Here is a 22,996-nt window from a genome sequence, read left to right as displayed (position 1 = left end):
ATATGGAGGGAGGAATATACCTCAAAAAACTTTTACTATGTGTTTTTGCCTCCAGTGCAATCTTCTTTCAAGGTCTCTCTTTGCCTTCCTTATCAGTGCTTTGCATTTAATTAGCCATTTCTTATGCTCTTTCCTATTATCTTCAGTTGGATCCTCTTTCCACTTTCTGAAGGATTTTCTTTTAACTAAAAGCTTCCTTCTCTTGTTAACCATGCCAGCTGTCATTTGGCCTTTCTGCCTCCTTTTTTTTAATACATGCAATATATCTAGTCTGGGATTTCAGAATGGTATTTTTGAAGAACTTCCACACCTGAAGTAAAGTTTTGACTGCTGCAGTTGCTCCTCTTAAATTTCTTTTTTTTACCATTTTTCTCATGTTATTATAGTCTCCTTTTGAAAGTTATTGAATTTTCTGTGTGTACTTCAGAGATTGTATCAAATCTGATCACTTTTACCTATTCAGTTCAAGATTGAATTGCATTACAAGAAGTGTTTTTACAATTTCCATTTCAGTTACTTCAGGGTTGGTTCCATATCTTAGTATAGAAATGCTTTTTAAAAGTTTTCTGAACCTGAGATAGTTTTCACAAGATCATAGTGTAAATGGTAGATGGTTCCAGCATTTTGCTAAAAGATATTTGATGGATAGGTTAATTTACCTGGTAGACTTTATATTGTTGCATGCTGGGAATTTTAAATGGGAAAGGTTTCTGTTGGAGGCGCCCTGGAGTAGGATGGTCAACTCTGTTAGGTAGTTGGGGGGTGTTGCCAGGATCTTAAAAGCAGTGATGCCTAATTTAAATTTGATCCTTGCAGTTATGGGTAGCCAGTGTAATTTCCTATAGTAGGGCTATAGGTTTTCTGATTTCCATAGTCTGTATATGAGTCTTACTGTTGTATTTTGAACTAGTTGTAGATGCAATCGCAGTGTTTTAGAGCAAAAAACTAGTGTTAAATTACAGATTGTTTTATTATTGATTTGTACGTGGCTCTTAATGGATAGGTAGTTATCAATTTCTACTCCTAAGATTTGGGATTGTAGTTCTGATGGAAAGTCTGTGTCATGTACTGTGGTCCTTGGAATGTAGCGTGAGTCAGTTGAGGGTCCTATCCAAAGGAATTTGTTTTTGTTCTTATTTGGTTTGTGGCAGTGGTTTGAGGTCCAATTTTCTATGATGTGGACCCGTTTTTGGACAGTAGCGAGGGTGTTGGCTAATGCAGTTGTTAACAGGTAGCATGATCGTTATGTCGTCTGCATAGGTGAAATGTTTTATTCACGTGAGATCTAGATTGGCTGCCTAGGATTGCATTAGAAGATTGAACACTAATAGTGAAAGTGGAGATCCACGGCGAACCTCACTGGGAGTGTGCCAGTTGTCAGAAAGTGCCAATTGGTTAGGAAGCTAAATCCAAAATCACTGAAGATCTCAGACATTTGATCGAAGACTACTAAGTCTTCTACTAAGCACTGCTTAGATCAAATTGTATTAGTAGTTCTTGCTTAGTAGTCCTTTGCCGTGTGTTGCGACCACCATCTCGGTGCTGTGATTTTTCCTTATTGTGAAGCATTGTAAATAGAATTCCAGTTGTTCTGTGACATATCTTTCCATCATTTTGATAAATGGGGGGGGAGGAGTGGAAGCTATTATTTCTGAATCACTACTAATAATTGCTTATCCACACAAAAAAAGAGATCAATATCACTACAGGGAGCCACCAGGATTTTATACAAAACTAGTTTTAAGCCCGTTACATTAACGGGGGCTAGAATAGATGTGTGTGTCTGTCTTTCTTTCTCTATCTCCTTGGCCGCTGTCTGTCTTTCTTTCTCTCTCCTAGGCCGCTTTCTGTCTGTCTGTCTGAATTAAAATGGCCATTTCCTATATGTGGGCTATGGTAAACAACCACCGATCGCATTGAAAGCACACTCCACTAGAGGAGTTGCTGCTTCATGGACTGAAACTATAGTTGTCTTACCCAAGGAGATTCTATAGGGTAGACCTAGCAGCTGGGAAGGACGCTGTTTTCAGAGCCCCTCTGTATTAAGGACTGGCACAGCGGCCCCACCCTAGACTGGGAACTGCTTTGGAACATCTCTAGCGTTCAGGACCACTAGACACATTGCACTAGAAAGAAAGATTAGGTTCTTACCTCGGTAATAATCTTTCTTGTACATGTGTCTTACCTCAGTAATAATCACATCTTGTAGATGTGTCACCCTGTGTATGGGCTTTGCCTGCCTTCTGCCTTAGGATCAGTCTGAATTTGAAGAATTTCTGTCCCTCAGAGGATCTGAGACAAAAAAAAAAAATTAAGAAGAGTGTGATGTAAAAATATTTCCTTATGTCCATACACTCTGGTTCAAGGTTCTGCTTGTTTGCAGGGCATGCGAGTAGCAACAAGCTCTATACATAGTTGGTGCTAGTTGCACAAATTTGGAAGATATGATGTTTTTTTTCCTATGATTGTTACAGAGCAGAACAAAATTGTGGTGTTGGGGCTCTTTCTCCGTTTCCTTCCTTCCTGTTATATCTTTTATTATAGTGCTACTTAATTGCTTTTGTAGAAATTGAGGGGGCAGGATCTGCTCCATGGGAAGGAGGAGGGGTTTGAAAACATGATTGACAGTTTTCTGCAAGCAACTTGCCGGTTAGAATAATAGACCCTAGTGTTCAGGACCATTAGACACATCTACAAGAAAGAAGATTACTGAGGCAAGATAATCTTTCTTTAGAACATAACTCCAGAAGAGACAGTTGGTTTGGGCAAGCAGAACCTTTTCACTGTCTAAAAGCCAACTTTCCATTCAGCCCTGTTGGATTGTGCCAGACTCCTGTAAATTCAATATTTAACCTCCTTCAGACACATGATCCTCTCAACTTGGAAGTCTCACATGTGGGAATATTATGCTGCCTTGTTGTCGGAGAAAGCAAAGATACTTACCTATAGCAAGTGTTCTCTGAGGACAGCAGGCATATATTCTCACAATCCACCCACCAGGAAGGCACTTGCATATGCATGGTATGAGCACTGCCTAAAGACTTAAAGTGACAGTGCACTTCTCAGTGTCCTTACCAGGTTCCATGGGTGATATCACCTACATGTGAGAATGTATACTTCTTGTCCTTAGAAAACACCTGCTAAGGTGTATATATATATCTTTGCTATTTTATGAAATACATGTGTACATTGCAGTTTCACCCAAACTATGTCCCTGATAATGTTTATGTCAGATTGTGTAAAAGAAGGCTCAGTTCTTTGGCGTAAGTGCACCAACCTTTTATGCATGCATACCATCATACAATTTATGAGATCCGTTTTTTACAGATAAAATGTTCTCCACGAAAAAAAAGCTATTTAAAAGTACTTCCATGTGTTCACCCTGTCTGGCTTGATCCTATATTTTCTGGTCCAAGTGTGCTCTAAACATGCTGTTTCCTCTCTTCAGGCTATGCGTACTTTGAACTGGAAACATCACCTAGGACTGGTAAATCTGGATGTGGAGCTAGCAGACCGTACTCTCTCTTTGTCTGTGTCTCCTGTACATGCAGCAATAATCCTCAACTTCCAGAGCAAGAGTGAGTCTGCTGGGCATTCATTATTATTGTAGTAGAATAGGTTTGAGGCAGGACTCTCAAACGTTAATATAAGTCTGTCCATGATTTTAGCAAAGCTATTTGTTACAACAGTGTTCTTCAATGCAAGGCCTCTGTGGGCCAATGATGGCCCCTGGGGATCCTAAGCCCATGCTATCATTCTAGTTTTTGAGGCTAGATATAGTCTGTGGGCCTTGCAGTGAAAAACACTGCATAGATCCATGGTATTCCCCCTCTTTCTTCCCCCCCACCCCCGCCTTCCCATCTGGCCTCTTCCTTCCCTACTTCTTCCCTGATCCATGGTCCTACAAACTTGATATCTTCACCAGTGACAATAAAGCCAGACCTCTTCCAGGGCAGTCCCAGGGGACTATACACTGTTTCAGTTCCCTTTTACTATGTAGGCAGGATGCAGTAGAAGAAAAATTCAAGGGTCTGGTGGAGGCAGACTGGTTTTATCACTGTCGGTGAAGACAACAAATTTGTAGGACTGCGTGGGCAGGGAGAAGCAGACAGGGAAACATGCCAGATCTGAAAGATGGGAAAGTGGGAGGAGGGAGAGAGAACAGATTTGGGGTGAGAAAGAAGGGAGATGTTAGGGGAGAGAAAGCAGAGAAGATGGACAGCGTCTTCTCCCCACACTCTCTTGCCCATTTCCATTTAGCGTTTTTCCCCCACTCTCTCTTGCCCATTTCCCTTCAGCGTCTTCTCCCCACTCTCCACTTCTCTTCCCTATTTCCCTTCAGCGTCTTCTCCTCTCTCTCTCTTGCCCATTTTTCTTCAGCATCTTCTCCCCACTTTCCACTTCTCCTCCCCATTTCCCTTCAAGTTTCAAGTTTTCAAGTTTATTTACAATTTGATTAATCGCCTATTCCAAATTCTAAGCGATGTACAAATCAGCAAAATACATAGTTAAAATATACATAAAATAAACATACATAACTAACAAGGGATTAAGTTTGCAAAACATAATAAAAGAACTCATTTATGAACACAATGAAACAATAGGTAAGGCAAGGAAAGAAATACAATCTAAGTAATATAGGAGTCAACAATTAGAGGTTAAGCACAACAGGAAGGGAAAGACAAAATTGAATTGAAGGTTTAAAAATAAACAGAAGAGCAGTAGGCAAATCTCCTCTCTCTCTTAACATAGTAAATGACTGCAGATAACGATCCAGGTGATCCATCCGGTCTGCACAACCATAAATTAATCCAGCCAGTCTGCTCCATAAATTAATTGAGTTTAAATGGTCCTTTTGCTTAGATATTTCTGGCCCAGAAACCCAGAGCCCTGCCCAGTAATATGCTTAGGTTCTATCTCCTGGAGTCGCCATTAAAGCTCACTCCAGCCCATCTTAACCATCCCAGCCATCAAAACCCTCCCCAGCCCATCCTCAACTGAATGTCCATATACAGACTCTTCCCCATTTACCTTCAGCGTCTGTTCCTCTCACTCCCCCTCTCTTTCCACTTCCCTTCAATGCGCGCGCAATTCAGCAGCCCCCCTCCCGATCACCAGAGATCCTCCCTCCCTCACAATTGCTGAAGTCATCTCCGAGTCATCCGAGGGCATCTGCCTCCCTTCCTTCCCCTCCTTCACCTTACCGATTTTCTGTTTTTTTTTTCATCTTCCAGCTGCCCGAGCCAGCTTTCATCACAAGAAGGCTTTAATCAAGTCGCTTGTGGCTGCCGAAACTTCTCCTCTGATGCAACTTACTGTTTCCAGTCGCGTCAGAGGAGACGTTTCAGCAGCCACATGCGACTTGATTAAAGCCTTCTCATGATGAAAGCCGGCTCGGACAGCTGGGAGACAAAACCTCCCCACAAAATTGACATAGTAAGGGGAGGGAAGGAAGGAAGGAAGGGAGATGCCTGATCGGTGATTGCACGCGTTAAACTAAACTAAACTAAACCTTAGGTTTGTATACCGCATCATCTCAACATTCGCAGAGCTCGACACGGTTAACAAGAATTAGGGTGGAAAGGAACTCCAGTGGAGGGAAAGATGAAGAGGAAATTTAGAGGACTAGAGTAAACAGAGAGGGAGGAAGAGTTACATTTTTGAGAATAACCAGGTTTTCAGATGTTTACGGAAGAGTTGGAGGGAGCTCAGATTCCTAAGTGGGGAGGTAAGGTTGTTCCAGAGCTCAGTGATTCTAAAAGGGAGGGAGGGACCTAGTTTTCCTACAAGGGAAAGGAAAGTTTCAGTTTTTGGGTGGATCTGGTGGAATTGGGGTGAGAGGAGTTCCAAGAAAGAGGAATAAAGGGGGGGAAGATGCCGTGTAGGATCTTGAAAGTAAGGCAGGCACATTTGAAGTGGACTCTGGAGATTATCGGAAGCCAGTGGAGCTTGGACAAAAGCGGTGAGACGTGGTCAAATTTGCTTTTTGTGAAGATAAGCTTAGCAGCGGCATTCTGATTCCGCTGGAGTCTTTGAAGGTTTTTCTTTGTTAGGCTTAGGTAGATAGAGTTGCAATAGTCCAGTCTGGAAAGGATGGTGGATTGGACAAGGACGGCAAAGTGTTTTTGATGGAAACAGGTTCTCACTTTCCTCAGCATGTGAAGGCTGAAGAAACATTTTTTATTAGGGAGTTGAGGTGATCATTGAAAGGAAAGTGTAGAGTCAATGATCACTCCCAGAATTTTACTTGAGTATTCAAGATGCAGAGTGGGGCCAGAGGACAGAGGGATGGAGGTGGGCAGTTGGTCCAATTTTGGGCCGAGCCAGAGAAGTTTTGTTTTGGATTCATTCAGTTTCATCTGCACAGTGTGGGCCAGGATTGAAGGTTCGAAATACATGAGGATATGTTCGCAGAGAGGTTGGTGAGGTTCTGGTCGGTCTCAAGGAGGACAAAGATGTCATCTGCGTAAGTGTAAAGTGTTTCAAGGGGGGAGAGATGGAGGAGTTTGAGGGAGGCCATATAAATGTTGAAAAGGATAGGAGAGAGAGGTGAGCCTTGTGGGACTCCACAGATCGGGTTCCAGGGGGAGGAAGAAATGCCCTTCATGTTGACTGTGTAGGAGCGGGAGCGTAAGAACTTCAAGAACCAGTCAAGGACTGTGGGGTCTTAACTGCAGAGAAAAGGCCATTCCCCCTCCTCAATATCTCTAGTAGAGTTCTTGGGAGCAGATGCAATTCCTGACAAATCTTTTAGGAAATGGAAACAAAACATCTATGATCTTGCACCCCCCATTGTTATTTGCCTGCACTTAGACCTAATTCATGGACTTAGATATTTGTGCAAAATAAAGGATACATATTGCTTTATGCACATATTGTGACAGGGACTCCTAGGTACCCTACCACATGGCATAAAATTGTAAACATGACCTTTAACACTACTTCTGCAGTGTCTCCCAGGCAGTGCAATCTCTTGAGGCTTTTGGGATTAACTACGCCACAGCCTGAGTACTGCTGTCTTCAGTAAACCAGACAGCACACCATATTCTTGTGAAAAAAAAAACATTTATTATTTCTTTATGGCTTCTCTGTGCACTCCAATTCATGTCAGGTAGTCTTGTGCACTTGTCTTCAAATCAGTCAATTAAGCACGCCAGGAAAAAAACTCCCAAACAAAAAGTCCAATTTTATAGTCCACCAGGATTAAGCACAGTCCTAGTCCATCTGGATTATCCTGCTCCAGCTCAAAAGGGAAATGAACCAAACATTTTCTTCTTTTGCTCCTTTCACAGCTAACTACTGTACATTAGCTGGACTGGTAATGAACCCAAATTTACCAGACAGCTTGGGCAGTTAGTGGTGTTCAAGAAAAACACTACAGCTGCTAACCCATAGTGTCCAGGGTCCAGGTATTTTAGCCTTTCTTGGCATAAGAATTTCACAAACTGGGTGCATTCATAAAAGACAAAAAGAAAACCAAAAATCCTTTTCAAAACTTTCTACTATAGTAAACAAAACAATACAACTTTGTCTTTAGAGCCTACACAGTTCTGTTGACCTCAATTTGTAACATGCAGTCTCTAGGCAAAAACAATATTGCAGCCACTTTAGGGTTTAAACATTCTGACCTGTTCCAGGTGATTACTGAAATCCATGTTTTTCCTCCACTGGCAACACAAAGCTGGAGGCATTCTCAATACCTTCACTCATCTCCCAGTCCCTCGAGTATGACTGGATTCTGGCCAAATTAGCACAATTTGCACCAGGCTCCTCCTCCCTTTCTCAAACAGCTTCTTGGGTAAAAGGGCTCTGCCGGCTTTGTCCCTCCCCCAATGATTACCTCATCTGGATCCTTAAAGGGAACTAGTCTTTTCTGTTGGACAGCCCGGAGTTGAAAGCTGGGTTCAGGGGTAGGCCTGGGCCAATGATAAATGTGGGACTCTGAGTCCTGTCTGCGTAGCGCAGGGTCCCTGTCACAATATTAAACTGAATAGAGCTTGTAAAATGAGGGCCTATATAAATAAGATATTAAATGTGACAAGAACTAGAAAAGAATTCTAGATTTATAACCTTCTCTTTACAAGCAAAATCTGATCAAGATGCCGATAAGAGCTAAAGCCCCGTCAGCAAACTTCTTAATACAAATTCTTGAAATTAAATGCAGGATGGGCAGATATTGTGCATCATATTTGGAGAATAAAGCATTATCCAAATTAATCGAATAATGATATTGCAAAATGCTTTTGAAAAGAGACAATATGCCTTCATTTCCAAGGGATGGGTGCAATAGCAAAAAAGGTACTATGTTAGGTTTTTATTTTACAAACCTCCTTAATTTAAAGGTATCTGAAAGTTCTTTTGAAAAAAATTGGTCTTAGCTCTCAATGCAACGTAGACAGGGCAAATTCCTTTAAATACATAGGCTACTATTTCCAAATCAATAGAAGTTGGAAAGAACTATACAAAAAGGTTTGAGAACATTGTAAGTGAAAAATAGGTCTACACAGTGGTTCTTGCATGGCTCCTATTTCTCAAAGGGAGTACACATTGGGAAGAATAAGCCAAATCATAGTTACCAGATGCTAGGGTACACCTTGGGGGGTCAGTGCTCAAGAAAAAGATCTGGGTGTCGTGGACAATACGCTGAAACCTTCCACCCAATGTGCAGCGGTGGCCAAGAAAGTAAACAAGATGCTAGCAATTATTAGAAAAGGGATGGTAAACAACACTAAGAATGTTATAATGCCTCTATATCGCTCAATGGTGCAACCTCACCTTGAGTATTGCGTTTAGTTCTGGTCTCCTTATCTCAAAAAAGATATAGCGGCACTAGAAAAGGTTCAGAGAAGAGCGACTAAGATGATAAAGGAGATGGAACTCCTCTCATTTGAGGAAAGACTAAAGAGGTCAGCAGGACTCTTCAGCTTAGAAAAGAGACAACTAAGGGGAGATATGATAGAAGTCTAAAAAATCCTGAGTGGTGTATAGAACGAGTACAAGTGGATCAATTTTTTACTGCATTAAGATTTACAAAAATTAGGGGACACTTGAAGTTATAGAGTAATGCTTTTAAAACCAATATGAGGAAATATTTTTTCAGTCAGAGAATACTTAAGCTCTGGAATGTGTTGCCAGAGGATGTAAGAGCAGTTAATGTAGCTGGTTTTAAAAAAGATTTGGACAAGTTCCTGGAGGAAAAGTCCATAAATTTCTGTTGAGACAGACATGGGAGAAGCCACTGCTTGCCCTGGATTGGTGGCATGGAATGTAATGTAATGTAATTTATTTCTTATATACCGCTAAATTCCGTTAGGATTCTAAGCGGTTTACAGAAAAATAGACAATAGGGTGCATTAAAATTATAAGTAAAATAGGTACTTAGAAATTCCCTTACTGTCCCGAAGGCTCACAATCTAACTAAAGTACCTGGAAAAATGACAATTAGTAGAGTAATGAAGAAATAAAATAGAGAATAGATGAGAAAAATAAGAAAATAAACATTCTAATAAGACTACAATGATCTAAAGGACTTTGAAAGGTAGAAAAAAGAGGGGAGATAAGAATAGATGCAGAGGGAGAACCGTTGAAGCAATAGAATTCTGGGGAAATTTAAATGAAATTTGAATGATAAAATAAAACAAAATAAGTGGTAAAACAATAAGTGAGATTAAAAAATGCTGCTACTATTTGGGTTTTTGCCAGGTACTTGTGACCTGGATTGGCCTCCATGAAGATGGGATACTGGGCTAGATGGACTGATCCAGTAAAACTGCTGTTATGTTCTGTGTAATGAGGAGTGAGAATGTATAATGGATTTCTGATTAGCACTCTGAATTATTATTATGTTCCTTGAGTTCTAAGTTCTAGCCCCTGATCCACAATACCGACAAGCAATGAACCACACCAGTATTATGAATTTTATTCAAGTTTATTTTAATCTTGATATACCCCAAATACCATGTCTAAGCGGTGTACTATTAAAAAAATGGGAGCACATAAAATCAATAAAAACAAATCAGAAAGGGAAGGACAAGATAGATACAGAAAGACAAAATAATTAGAGGAAGGGGGGAAAAACTACAATATATTGATAGAAAAGAAAGTGAAGGGAAATAACATGAGGAAGGATGGCGAGGGATTTAGTATAGGTAATTCCTATCGGGCAATGAAATGAATATTTTATTATAAGGTAGCCTTTATCATAAGCATCTTTGAATAGAAAAGTTTTAAGACTAGACTTAAATTTAGCTAAGGAAGTTTCATGTCGAAGGTATGATGGAAGGTCATTCCATATTGTAGGTGCTGTTACTGAAAATATACGTAGTTTTACGAGTGGCATTGTAAGTAAGATGACAAGCAGAAGGTACAATTAGAAGATTTTGTTGACTGGAGTGTCCATGTAAGAATATAAGAAATAAGCAGTCAGTCTGAAATGCTGGAGTGTGAGCTTGTCTGACTTTTTAAAAGTAAGAAGCAGAATTTTAAATGTCAGCCAATGTATAATTGGTAGCCAGTGAGCCAATATTAAAAGAGGCGTGACATGATCATATCATTTGGCCTAAAACAAGAGGCAACTGAAGTGGTCAAACAGTAAAACTGAGATATGAGACTTGTGCACTGAAACGGCTAGGATGCTAGGAAATATACAATAAACCCTTTTTCACTATTGCGTACATCACTTCGGAGTAAACACAGTTACTTTACAGGTTTCAAATTGTGCCTCTTAAAATTCTTCAGGGCATAAAGGAGCTATATGAACTGTCAGTGAAGGAGTTGTGTCCAGGTGAGTAGAGGCTGGCCAGCAGAGGATCTCTGAAGGTACCACAGAAGTCAAGTTGAGGATGCCCAGCAGAAGTTACAAAATGCCAAGGGTAGAACAATAACAGAGTTATTTGCAGCCTGGGTCAGACCGCCTGGGTCAGACCTTTAGAGACAGACAGAAACCAACCTTGATGCTCTCTGGAAATGCTTCTTTTAATAACCTTAAGCATAGGGCTTATCTCTGGAGATCAGATATACTCTCCACCTCATGGCCTTGGCCACTCCAAAAATAATCACATTGCATCACCCAAGGTTGCAGTTCCAAGAACTTGGCTCCACTTCCTTTGAGGAATTCAGAGGTCTGGTTCCTTAGTGACTAAGATCAGCTTGCCCTCAGTATATGCCTGGTCAAAAAGTGTATGATGCAGTGCTTGTCCGAAGTTGCATTAGTTGAGTGGCCTTGAGCAGTTCTTGCTAAAGAGCAGATGTGGGCTAAAATTCACTCTTACATACACAGTATGTACTGTAAGTTCACTCAAATATAAAGCAAAGTTCATTCTGCTTAAAGCATAGTCTTTGAAGTAATGCAGGTGGTTGCGAAGCTCTGGGTAAAATCTATATGAAGAGGTTTGACCCTTACAATATCCATCTGTCTGGAGCAAAACAACTATCCAAAAATTTTAATGGAATGGAATGAAACTTGGCATGTGGAAAATGGCAATAAAATACATATCAAATTAAAAATGTTCCAGATTAGATTGGAGGTTGCAGAAAAATAAGCCCTGTTCCTTCCCCCCTCCAAATAAAAATTAGAAACGGTCCTGTGTATTTCTGTGGGAGGAGTTCCAGCTTCTGTAGTATAGAAAGTCACATTAGGTGAGATAGCAGTCAGGGGATTCTTCCTTTCCAGCTATCTTTTCCTATTCTCTCACTGCTCCTAAAATACTCACCATAGTTGTCCCATCATTCCAAGGACTGGCATTCTCTGCAACTGCACCACTGCCTGAAAACTGTCCCAGACTGACTAATGCAACTGCCCAAGTCCCAAAAATACATCTCCACAGCTGACCCACTACCCTGTAAATGGTTTTTCCCCCAAAACTGTCGATCTATCCCATCCCTACCACTTGGAGCCATCACTGAGAACATTCTTATCCTGATGCTTTTATATCTAATGTTTCTGAAGGACAGTATTTCCAGCAGGTATTTGTGGCTTGTGCGCAGGGCGCATGCTAGTATATAGTTATATAGTCTGGTTGCTAAATATTATGGTTCTGAGAGATGAATGATTTTGTGTGATAGAAGCAAGATCTTGAATTTCACCCTGCTTTCAATCAGGAGCCAGTGTACGGTAACTCTTTCAGTAGTGGGGTGATACTCATCAGCCTCAATTTTCCCATCGGGAATCTTGCTGCTGCATTTTGTGCTATTTGGAACTGCCTGATTATGCACTTCAGGATACCCAGTAGGATTGCATGCAGTAGTCAAAGACTGAGAGTACTAGGGATATTGTTATGTTGGTCATTGCTTGGGTGAGGTAGGGTTTAAGTCCTCTAACCCAGTAGAGTTTGCCATATGCATTTTTCACGATTCGTTGGATCTGTATTGTCATGTCTAGGTTTGGGTTCAGCCATACTCCTAGATTCCTTATCCTCTCTAATTTTAGGTAACAGTTTTAGGTAACTCAAGTATTTTTACAATGAAGAAAAACAAATGGATTCCTTTTCTTTTAACTTTTGAAGAGTTAGTGTGTTTTAAAAGTGAAGAGTGAACTTGGGGGAAGTAAATTTTTAGAAACAGGAGCTTTTCCAGAAGTATTTTCAAAATATAACAGTACAATGAGGGAGGGATGGAAGGGGGGATTCAAAGAGACATGCATATGCCGGACTTTGGGGGGAAAGAAATAAGGGGTCTAAAAACAGAGGAGAGAGATGGTGGACAATGGGATTTAAGGATGAAAGTTACAAAAAGGAAGAGATGCTGGATGAAAGGGTAGTTGAGAAAAGGTGGATCTGTAGATGGAGATGAAAAAAATGAAAGATGCCAGACCTCCAGGGGAGGGAAGGGAAACAGAAGGGGAGGACAGAGATGGCAGATGGATGGTTAGCATGGAGAAAGAAGAAAGAAGGAGACCCTGGCAAGCAAGCTATCAGAAGACAACCAGAGCCTGGGACCAACAAGATTTGAGCAATGACCAAAAAATTATTTTATTTTCTGTTTTGTGATTACAATATGTCAGATTTGAAATGTGTATCCTGCCAGAGCTTTTGTTAGACCACAAATGTAAGCTAGGATTTAACAGAGAGAAAAAAAAGTCTTTTTTGTTTGTTTATTTTGTTTACACCACAGCGCCAGTGTGGTTAGGAGAAGGCAAAGGGGGTGAAGAGGCTGTAAAATAAACCCACCAGGATGTTTGAAAAAAAACACCCAATTGGGCAGGAAAATCGAATCGAATTGAAAAATCGATTCAGTAGGCTGAATCGAATCGAATCAAAATTTTTTTTTCCTGAATCGGGCAGCACTAGTCCTCAGACCTGACTGGTGACCAATTTACATTCCTGTCTCATTCACCCCAAGCCCCAACCAATTTGAATTTTGGTGGGAAAGTCCGTTGGTCACAAATTGTGTTTGAGGACCCACTGTATAGAGAGACAAATTGCAGACCTCACAGCATATCCGGAATAAAGCCACAGCATGATGGCTGAAATGTCGGTTCTACCTGACCAGATACGGCAAAATTTGAAAAATTGCAAGAAGCATGATACCGGTTGTGGAAGCCTAAGAGAACATATAACCTAGTTTCATGGGGAGAACATCTTCAAACTCAACAGAGAAGTTTCCATTCTGTGCCAAAATTCAAATTTTTGACCACAGCATCTCAATGGGATTAAGATCAGGGCTATTAATGAAAAGTAATATTGTTTCCTAGCTTCAATAAGTCCTCTTTTATATAATCTAATAGATTGCCTCCAAGAAAACGTATCCTTATCACTAAGAGTCCTTCACCATTTTTCCCACCTTTATACTGTTATGCTTCATAGCACAAAGTTGTTCAGAATACCATGGAACAAATTTCTCATTTTGTCTTGCTCCTCAGTACAGCTATCACATTTTTATTCCATTTATTCAATAACTTTTCAGGACACAAATCTTGTTCTGAAGATAGAATCCTAGAAGACATCTGCTGCCAAAACTGAGATTTATCTGTCTTACCTCTAGAGTTTACTATAGTTCTAGTTGTATTCTTTTGATGCGGAGACATTTATACCAGAAAGGAATGATCCAATCAAGGAAATATCTGCCAATTTTTGCATGTAACCAGAACTCCTGAAAAATTAGTCTTTGAATAAGGGTCTTAAAAAATTACAAAATTCAGAGAATGTCCCTTTTTATGAGTGAGCACTGTTGGTAATAAAGCAAAATTTAAAGCCTTTAAAAAAACAATAAAATCTATAGCAGAGGAATCAGACGTGTCTTCTAAATATAGGTTAATATCTCCCAAATTACAATTCTACAAGATCTTATTGAAAACTCCATAATAGCATTATATAAATGAGGTTGAATTTCAGTCCAGTTACTGGTGGGCAATAAACTAAAAGTAATCCCAATGGACCAAACACAGAGTCATCCTCTAATTTACACAGCATAAACTCCAACACTTTAACTTGCAGAGAATTTACTAGAGAAACAGAAAAGAATGACATTATAGCTAATCCCTCTCCCTTTTGGGATTTCCTAGAGCTACAAAGAACATTGTAATATGAAGAACAACACTCATTAATGAAACAATCATCAGATTTCATCAACCATGTTTTAGTATTAAATGCTATGGGGCTCATAATCAAAAGAGAAAAACACCCAAAAACCGGCCTTGGACAAACATTTCTCAAAAACGTCCAAGTGCCGATAATAAAAATGGGTTTTGGACGTATTTCTTAACGACCTAGGCCTTCATAGTGCCGCTGAACAACCAAAGCTAAATGGGGCGTTTCGGGAGGCGTGTTGAGGGCGGGAGTTGGGCGGGACATGGGTCGGCTTAGACTTAGTCTTACAGCAGGTATAACCAAAAGTTTAACAACAGAGCCCAGACAGAACTTGGACGTTGTGACTTAGACCAGTAGGTTTTTGTGACTTAGACCATTTTACATGGTCTAAGTCAATGGTTCCCAACCCTGCCCTGGAGGACCCCAAGGCTAGTCGGGTTTTCAGGATAGCCCTGGTGAATATGTATGAGAGAGATTTGCATAGAATGGAAGCGACAGGCATGCAAATCTGCTCAATACATATTCATTAGGGCTATCCTGAAAACCCGACTGGCAGGGTTGGGAACCATTGACTTAGACCATGTAAAATGGTCTAAGTCACAAAAACCCACCTAAAGTCACCAGATAAGCACTGCAAACACATAAAACAGACCCCCCACACACTACCCCAGTGATCACCAACCCCCCCACCCCCATAAAAATTTTAATCATAACTTTAAAATTCTGCCTCCAGACCATCATCACCTGGCCACCTGGCATAGGAAAGCCTAATCGTCCAGCACAGAGGCAGCTTAAATCATCTTGGGGGTGGGTTAGGGACCCATGGAGAGGAGGACCCATGCCCTTAAGCCCCTATAATCACTGCATTGATACTTAAACATGTGCACTACCCTATACACCCCAAAACCCTTTTTTACTGGCATATAAGTGGCTCCTGCAGCCATAAGGGCTATTGGGGCGGTAGATAAGTGGATCTAGGGGATTCTGAAGGTGGTTTGGGGGGTTCACCATGATCTATAAGGGAGCTGTAGGGAGGAGAAGACATGGCACCCTTTATGTGAAGTTCACAGCAGTGCCCTGTAAGGTACCCCACTATTTAGGTGGCATGTCTGGGTGTGCAGTCCATCACTTTGCTGACCCCTCCTGCGTCCAACAGGGCTTGTTCTAGGCGTTTTGGACTTGGATGGAAAGTTGGACGGAAATGTGGTATAAAGATGGACGATTTAGTGACTTGGACGATCAGATCAGCAGGACGTATAATTAGACGATTTTCGAAACGAAAAAAAAGTTGGATGTATCTTTCGAAAATGTGTCTTAAGCTGTTTTTTTACTTTGGACGACTTGTGAGATGGACGTAAACGGACTTAGACGTCCCTTTTGATTATGCCCCTCTATATCTTTTTTGAGATGTGGCAACCATATTTGTGAGCAACATGGCTAAAGGGTTAGAAGGAAGAGTTTGCCTTTTTGCAGGTGACACCAAGGTTTGTAACAGGATGGACTTCCTGGAGGGCAAGGTCAAAATGCGAAGGGATCTACAAAAATTAGAACGGTCAAATGTCTGGCAGTTAAAGTTTAATGTAAGGAAGTGCAAACTGATGCACATGGGGGCATTAGAACTAAAGGGCATGAATGGAGTTTGTAGGGAAGAAGACTTAGGAGACAGACCTGGTTGGACTGAGATGACAGTCGGAGACTCAGCCTCTTGAATCAGCTCTCCTTCAGTCAGTACCAATGCAAGCTGTCACAAAAACTTGCTACGGTGGCATTTATTCTCCTTTTATAGCAGGTGCAAATCCTGACATTTTTCTTGGGTTCCCTGTGACGACATACTACCCAATAACACTGATACACATTAGGAACACTATACCACCCCTGAAATATCCCCAACATGCCTTTGACCATTTTTTAAAATTTTGCCACATCATATTTTTCTCTGCCTTTTCTAAAATTGCATTTGAGACATTTTGGAGGTTTGGATGTTGATATGCTGAGATTTTCATTTTTAAAACACAAATAGTTCTTCTTGAATGATTGCCCTATTGTCTACATTTCTCATTAAGGATCATTTTTCTTGCTGCAGAAAGATATAGGCCCATTATTATAGTAATAGCCGTTTTGGTTTTCCACATGTTGCTCCATCCACCTTGGTATCTAAAACCTTCTCATTGACAAGTTTTGAGCCACCAATTAAAGTTCCCTGTATTATGTAGTCTTTTCTCTCTCTCTCTCCCCTTAGACAGGTAGTACCTCCAAAAATTCTTTAGTCCCCTACCCCAGCTTCTTGAAAGCTCTCTTTGTTAGAAGCGAGCTATTTTTGGCCAGTCATTTGTCCCTAGCTGGATTACAACATTAACTTTAGATTCCATATCCACTCTCAATCTTTGGTTTATATTCCTGCTAGCTGAGGAACTTGAAATACTTTTCACTTTGTTGAGACCCATAGACCGTGTTCCCAGTTTAATGCTTCCAGAGACACATTCTGTGATAGCCCTGGTTTGCTGGTGTGGTTATGCTTCTGATAACGGAGTTCCCTAGCAACAAAACTTTTCTATTTTGAGCTTTGGGAGCATTTTTAAAAATTGATTTACCTTCTTTGCCTCTGGCTCCACATCATGTCTTGAGCTTCTTAATGTTCAATTAAGTCCCAGGAATGCTCCAGGGGGACGGGGGTTGGGTTGATATGAGAGGAGGAACTTGGTGAAGTGTCAGGGCTTCAACTATGGTTTGAATTTAGGTAGGAGGGCCTTTTTGAGAGAGAATCCGATCAGGTCAGGGACTTCTTGGGAGGGATTGGATTGGGGAGGTATATTGCTGTGACAGTATTGCTTTATTTACTGGATTAGCACCATATTACATTCTGTGCCAAATAGCAGAAGAGTACCTATCCATGCTATCTGCCACCACATGTAATGTAGTATCATGTGGTAAGTACTGACCCTGTGTAGTAAATGCAGAATAGATGCCAGGCTTGATCCTTGCATTAATGTTATCACCATGTTTGGAATGTGTTAAATTGAGATGTTACATTTATGATATCTTCTTCTTATGGTCTGGATCTGAGTAACAATTAAAATCCTGTTTGATTTGGTTGAAATTATGTGGTGAACTACATAATATGGACCAGTCAGTTTGTGGGGTATCTCTGCAAATGGGAGAAAGGTACTTGATAATGCTTCTAGGAGAACTGCTGAAAAACAAGTCAAGGTTCATGCTGAAGCTGGAGAGAGAGTGGGAAGTTATTGCTACTTCTCATGTGCTCTGTCAGGAGCTTCCCAGTTCTCAGAAAGGTGATGCTGTCTCCTAATATTTTTCACCCCTTTCCTTGTTTGTTCTCCTTATCTAGGTACATGGATCTTAGAGGAGCTGAGTGAAGTGCTTAAGGTGCCACTGATCTCACTAAGACGCAAAATGACCTTTTGGCTGCAGCAAGGAGTCCTGCGTGAGGAACCCCCAGGGACCTTCACAGTGATTGAGGAGGAGCAGAAAGATCGAGCTGAGAAAGTAGTTCTTATAGACAGCGATGAGGAAGGTGACTCGGCAATGGCATCGCAGGCTGACCAGAAGGAAGAGGAGTTACAGGTAAGTAACTTCTATATGTCATGTTCTTATTTGCTGTTGGAGATATGGAGGTGTTTATGGATCAGCTTTGAGGGGGTCTGAGACCTAACTTATGCCTTAAATCATGCTCCAAGCTATACTATCATGGTTTCTGCAAGATTCTTTGCCATGTAGCTTTTGGGATGCTGAGCTATCAAGATGCTCTGTTTGTCTAAAGACTCAGTCTGAGATTCATCTAGCACAGGGCAGCACGCTGTCGGCCCAATGCCAGTACTCAATCTATTCAGAGTTGGGCTGTTTCTGGCGACTAGCATTGAATGTCCAGGGTTTTGGTTTTTTTTGCTTGCTCTAACTTAACCAGCTAAACGAATATTCAGCACTGGTCAGTTAAGTTAATAGTGGACAAAGATAGGACTGCTATTTATACACTCTGATTTGCCCGCTAAACTTAGCAGGCCAGTGTTTGAATGTTCATGACTAGCTGGCTCTGTTGCATCTGGGATGCACAGGGAGGGGCCTAAGGCCCTAATTGGCTCAGACACCTCAGGCTCTTCTCAGGGGAGGGGGACTTAGACATCTGAGCCAATCAGAGCCTTAGGCCCCTCCCCGGTGCTTCCCAGGTGCACTGGGAAGGGGAAGGCCTGCCATTTTGAAGAGTTAGGCCTGCCAGCAGGAGGGAGTGGGCATCCTCCTGCCAGATTTTCAACCAAATGGTAGGGTTGGGGGTCCTGGGTTGATGGGAGTGTCCTCTCTGGCAGGAAGGAGTAGGCAGCCCTCCTGCTGACCTGGAAAAAAGGTATGAGGGGTGGGGCAGCATCAGGGGGTGGATGGCCCCCTGGAGGCTCAGGGGGGATGCATCCCCCTAGCGGCATTGGGGGTGGTCCCATCCCTGTGGCAGGAGTGATTGGGAACCGTCCTGCCGATTTTTTTTTTTTTTTAAGTACAGTATGGGGATCATGGTGGGATGAGGAAGGGAAAAGTGCTCCTGGCACAACTTTTTTTAAATTTTTGTTATGGGCACAGATGATGATGTGCATGTGTAACACATGTACAACATCTGTGCTCATTAAAGAAAAAAAAGCTGCTCTTCCTGTCCCAAACAGCTGAGCTGCAGGATTCCCCAATGCCGCCAGCGGTTTTGGGGAGTCCTGCTGCTTAGCTGTTTGGGGCAGGAAGAGCAGCCTGACAGGAGGGAGGAGCTATGCCTAGTGATTGCTCTTCTGAGCAAGCACCAGGCACAGTTCCTCCCCCTTTTACTGGCAAATCTATGCATGGATTGCATGCTTATAATTTGCATGCTAATGTGCTGAGCATTGTCAGTAAAAAAAAAAAAAAAACACTCCCACCACGGTATTTTTTACTATAGTGTCAGAGCTTTGTTTATCTGGGCCTAAGAATGTTATAATGCCATTGGATCACTCTGGTGCGACTGCACCTCAAATATTGTATGTATCTCAAAAAAGATATAGCAGAATTAAAAGATTTAGAAACAAGAGTGACCAAAATGATTAAGGGGATGGAACTCCTCTCATATAAAGGAAAGGCTAGAGCTCTTCAGCTTGGAGAGAGATGGCTGAGGGGGATGTAATTGAGATCTACAAAATCCTTAGTGGTGTAGAACAGGTAAATGTGAATCAGTTTTTTTACTCTTTCAAAACTTACGAAGACTCAGGGGCATGCAATGAAGTTTTAAAACAATAGGAGAAAATATTTTTTCACTCAAGAATAGTTATGTTTTGGAGCTCATTTTCAGAGTGGTTAGCATAGCTGGTTGAAAAAAGATTTGGTAAAGTTCATAGTATGCTATTGAGATAGACATGGAGGAAGCCACTGCTTGTCTTGGGATCAGTAATAGAGAATGACACAAGGAAAAATTTGTCCCCGCCACCGTCCCATCCCCACAAACCTGTCACCGTCCAGTCCCCGCGAACTCGCTCACCATCCCATCCCCACAAGCTCGGTCCCCGCCCCGTCCCCACAAACCATCTGATCCCATCCACACAAGCTCGGTCTCCGCCCCGTCCCCACAAACCTTCTGATCCCATCCACACAAGCCTCAAATAGTTTTATACTCAATTTATTTTATTAAAGAATAAAAAGAAACAATATTCTGTACAATTGTCATTTTATAAATCAAAGTTCTGGCTGCTGAACTAGAAAAAGAGATGTTGAGCTGGCAGGGCTTTGTTTATAAATGTTTATCAACACAACTAATATACTACTTTATCCTAAAGCAAAAAAAAAAAAAAAAAGAAATAGAATTTTTTTTTTCAGCCTTTGTTGTCTGGTTTCTGCTTTCCTCATCTCCTCATTCAATTCATACCATCCATTGTCTGCCTTCTCTCTCCCTTCCAACTCTCCCTCCACCCCCACCCCCAATTAATCAGGCATCCATTTTCTTCCCTTCGCTCCCTCATAGTCTGGTATCTCTCTCTTCCCCATTTCTCTTCAGCGTCTTCTCCCCACTCTCCACTTCTCGTCCCCATTTCCCTTCACCGTCTTCCCCTCTCTCTCTTGCCCATTTCCCTTCAGTGTCTTCTACCCACTCTCTCTTGCCCATTTCCCTTCAGTGTCTTCTCCCCACTCTCCACTTCTCTTCCCAATTTCCCTTCAGCGTCTTCAGCCCACTCTCTCTTCCCCATGTCCCTTCAACGTCTTCTCCGCACTCTCCACTTCTCTTCCCCATTTCACTTCAGCGTCTTCCCCTCTCTCTCTCTTGCCCATTTCCCTTCAGTGTCTTATCCCCACTCTCGACTTCTCTTCCTAATTTCCCTTCAACGTCTTCAGCCCACTCTCTCTTGCCCATTTCCCTTCAGTGTCTTCTCCCTACTATCTCTTGCCCATTTCCCTTCAGTGTCTTCCCCCACTCTCCACTCTCTCTTCCCCATTTCCCTTCAGCGTCTGTTCCTCTCACCCCCCTCCCTCTCCACTTCCCTTCAGCACGCACGGTCCAGCAGCCACCCCCCCCCCCCCCGATTTCCAGAGATGCTTCCTCCCTCCCGATTGCCGAGATCCTCCCTCCCTCCCGATCACCAAAGTCATCTCCTAGTCATCCGAGGGCATTTCCCTCCCTTCCTTTCCCTCACCTTACCGTGGCAATTTTCTGGGCTTTTTTTGTCTCCCAGCTGCCCGAGCCATGGGTAACAGCCACTGTGTCATTCTCTACTCCATAGGTCTGTGTCTCAAATCTTCTGATACCCAGTGGTGCTTTTGTTTTGTGTTTTAAATAGACTTATTTTTCTTTGGAAAATGACAGATTTTGAGTCTTTCCTTATCTAGTTTACCAACTTGGAATTTGTGTTGTATATTTTTGTTCGTTGGTCCTGTATTTGAAATTGTCTACTTTGTTTCCTCTCTGCAGCTCTTCTGGACCTATATCCAGGCGATGCTAACCAACCTGGAGAGTCTGCCATTAGAAAGAATTCATAGCATGCTGAAGATGTTTGTTATGACTGGCCCTGTAGTGTCAGAGATTGATATCCAGGAGCTGCAGAGCTTTCTGCTCAAGAAAGTCAGTGACCAGCAACTTGTATATTCTGGTGGTGTCTATCGACTTCCAAAAAACTGCAGCTAGGGTACATGGATAACATTTAGGTACATAGACTGAACTCTGTCAGATCATCAGTGATTATCACACCAATACACCAGTAATGTGAATATGTAGGTTATGTTCTGTCACCATTTCAGTAACTCATACCAGCATCACTCCAAAGACAACAGTAGATACAGTGTCTGTGTTTTCTCACCTTTCCAAAATCTCCATCAAGAATCCCATCATGATAAAAGTAACCTATGATACAGAGATTGCAGCTAACCATATATTCAATCGTCCCCATTTTCTCTACCTAACATATATCTGTGGATGCTACTTGATTATATGGTTTTATCCTAGTTCACAAAGGATTTTTTGTGCTTGTTGGAGTACTACTGTACTTGAATTCAGATCTCATTTTTGTTTCCACTCTCCATTAGGAGGCTGTTCCACTATCACCCTTATCCCTCAGTCACTCATTTCTGAGAGGAAATGCATTCATTGTAAAATTCCCTACAGGAAATGCAAAGTATACAAAGCTACATGGTCCATCCAGTCTGCCCAACAAGGCATTCGCCACTTCATGCAATTTGCACTCTAAAGCGTGAGCCTCTCTCTCAGCTTTTTTAGAATTCCAATTTTGATTATTATTACCCATTCTTCTCACAAAACTAGAAATCATAACCTAGTAAAGTTACAAAAGCACAATGTAAGAAAAGTTAAAGCTACTTAAAAAATACAATTATATTTCTCCTGTTAAAAATAGCCAGAAAAATCCTTTCTTCCATCAACTGCACACTCTTTTTTTATGCCAGGCCATTTTCACAGTTATGTTTATGTTTGTTTAATAAAATTTGATATACTGCCTTGTCTTATAAAAGCTGAATTGGTTTACAGTATATAAAGCACAATAAAATACAAAAATAAAAGAACTACAACTTCCGGCAGGAGAGAACATACATTCATACGACTAAATGGAAAAAAGGAAAGATGGGGCAGGGAAGATAGAAAAGGTAAGCCACTGAATACTGTGAGACCTCTATGCCAACATGCAAAATCAATCACCGTCAGGAAGCAAGACTAACTTGAAAATAATGTGACTTCAATTTGTTTTTAAAATTCTTAATAGGCAATTCTGACTTCAAGTGTACTGGCAGACTTCCAGAGACTAGGTGCTAGAAAAAAGAATGCAGCCTTTCACATGGATTCATAACGTGTGGACCTGGGTGAGGGGAGAATTAATTGATGATAAGCAGGAGACCGAAGAGCATATGAAGGAATCTGCAGAATGACCAAGATAGCTAGATATGCAAGACTGCCTGAACTTATTGTTTTGTGGGTAATAAAAAAGATTTTAAACCAGAATCTATCCAGAGAA

The 22,996-nt window shown here is 41.4% G+C and overlaps 1 protein-coding gene across 2 annotated transcripts in view; it reads left to right on the top strand.

Annotated features, from left to right (window-relative positions):
• ANAPC2 (anaphase promoting complex subunit 2) overlaps positions 1–22,485 on the top strand; it is a 139,669-nt gene extending 117,184 nt beyond the window's left edge. For both annotated transcript variants that reach the window (XM_033960663.1, XM_033960664.1), the window contains exons 12-14: positions 3,449–3,578; positions 17,872–18,107; positions 21,448–22,485. In XM_033960663.1, coding sequence (XP_033816554.1) covers positions 3,449–3,578; positions 17,872–18,107; positions 21,448–21,660 — 579 coding nt within the window. In that variant the 3' untranslated portion in view covers positions 21,661–22,485. The remainder of the gene's footprint in view (positions 1–3,448; positions 3,579–17,871; positions 18,108–21,447) is intronic.
• Positions 22,486–22,996: the final 511 nt, after the last annotated feature.

This window comes from Geotrypetes seraphini, chromosome 10 (assembly GCF_902459505.1).
Source record: "Geotrypetes seraphini chromosome 10, aGeoSer1.1, whole genome shotgun sequence".
Lineage (NCBI taxonomy): Eukaryota > Metazoa > Chordata > Amphibia > Gymnophiona > Dermophiidae > Geotrypetes > Geotrypetes seraphini.
Note: the sequence above shows the minus strand (reverse complement) of the source record. Positions and strands in the feature narration are given on the sequence as shown.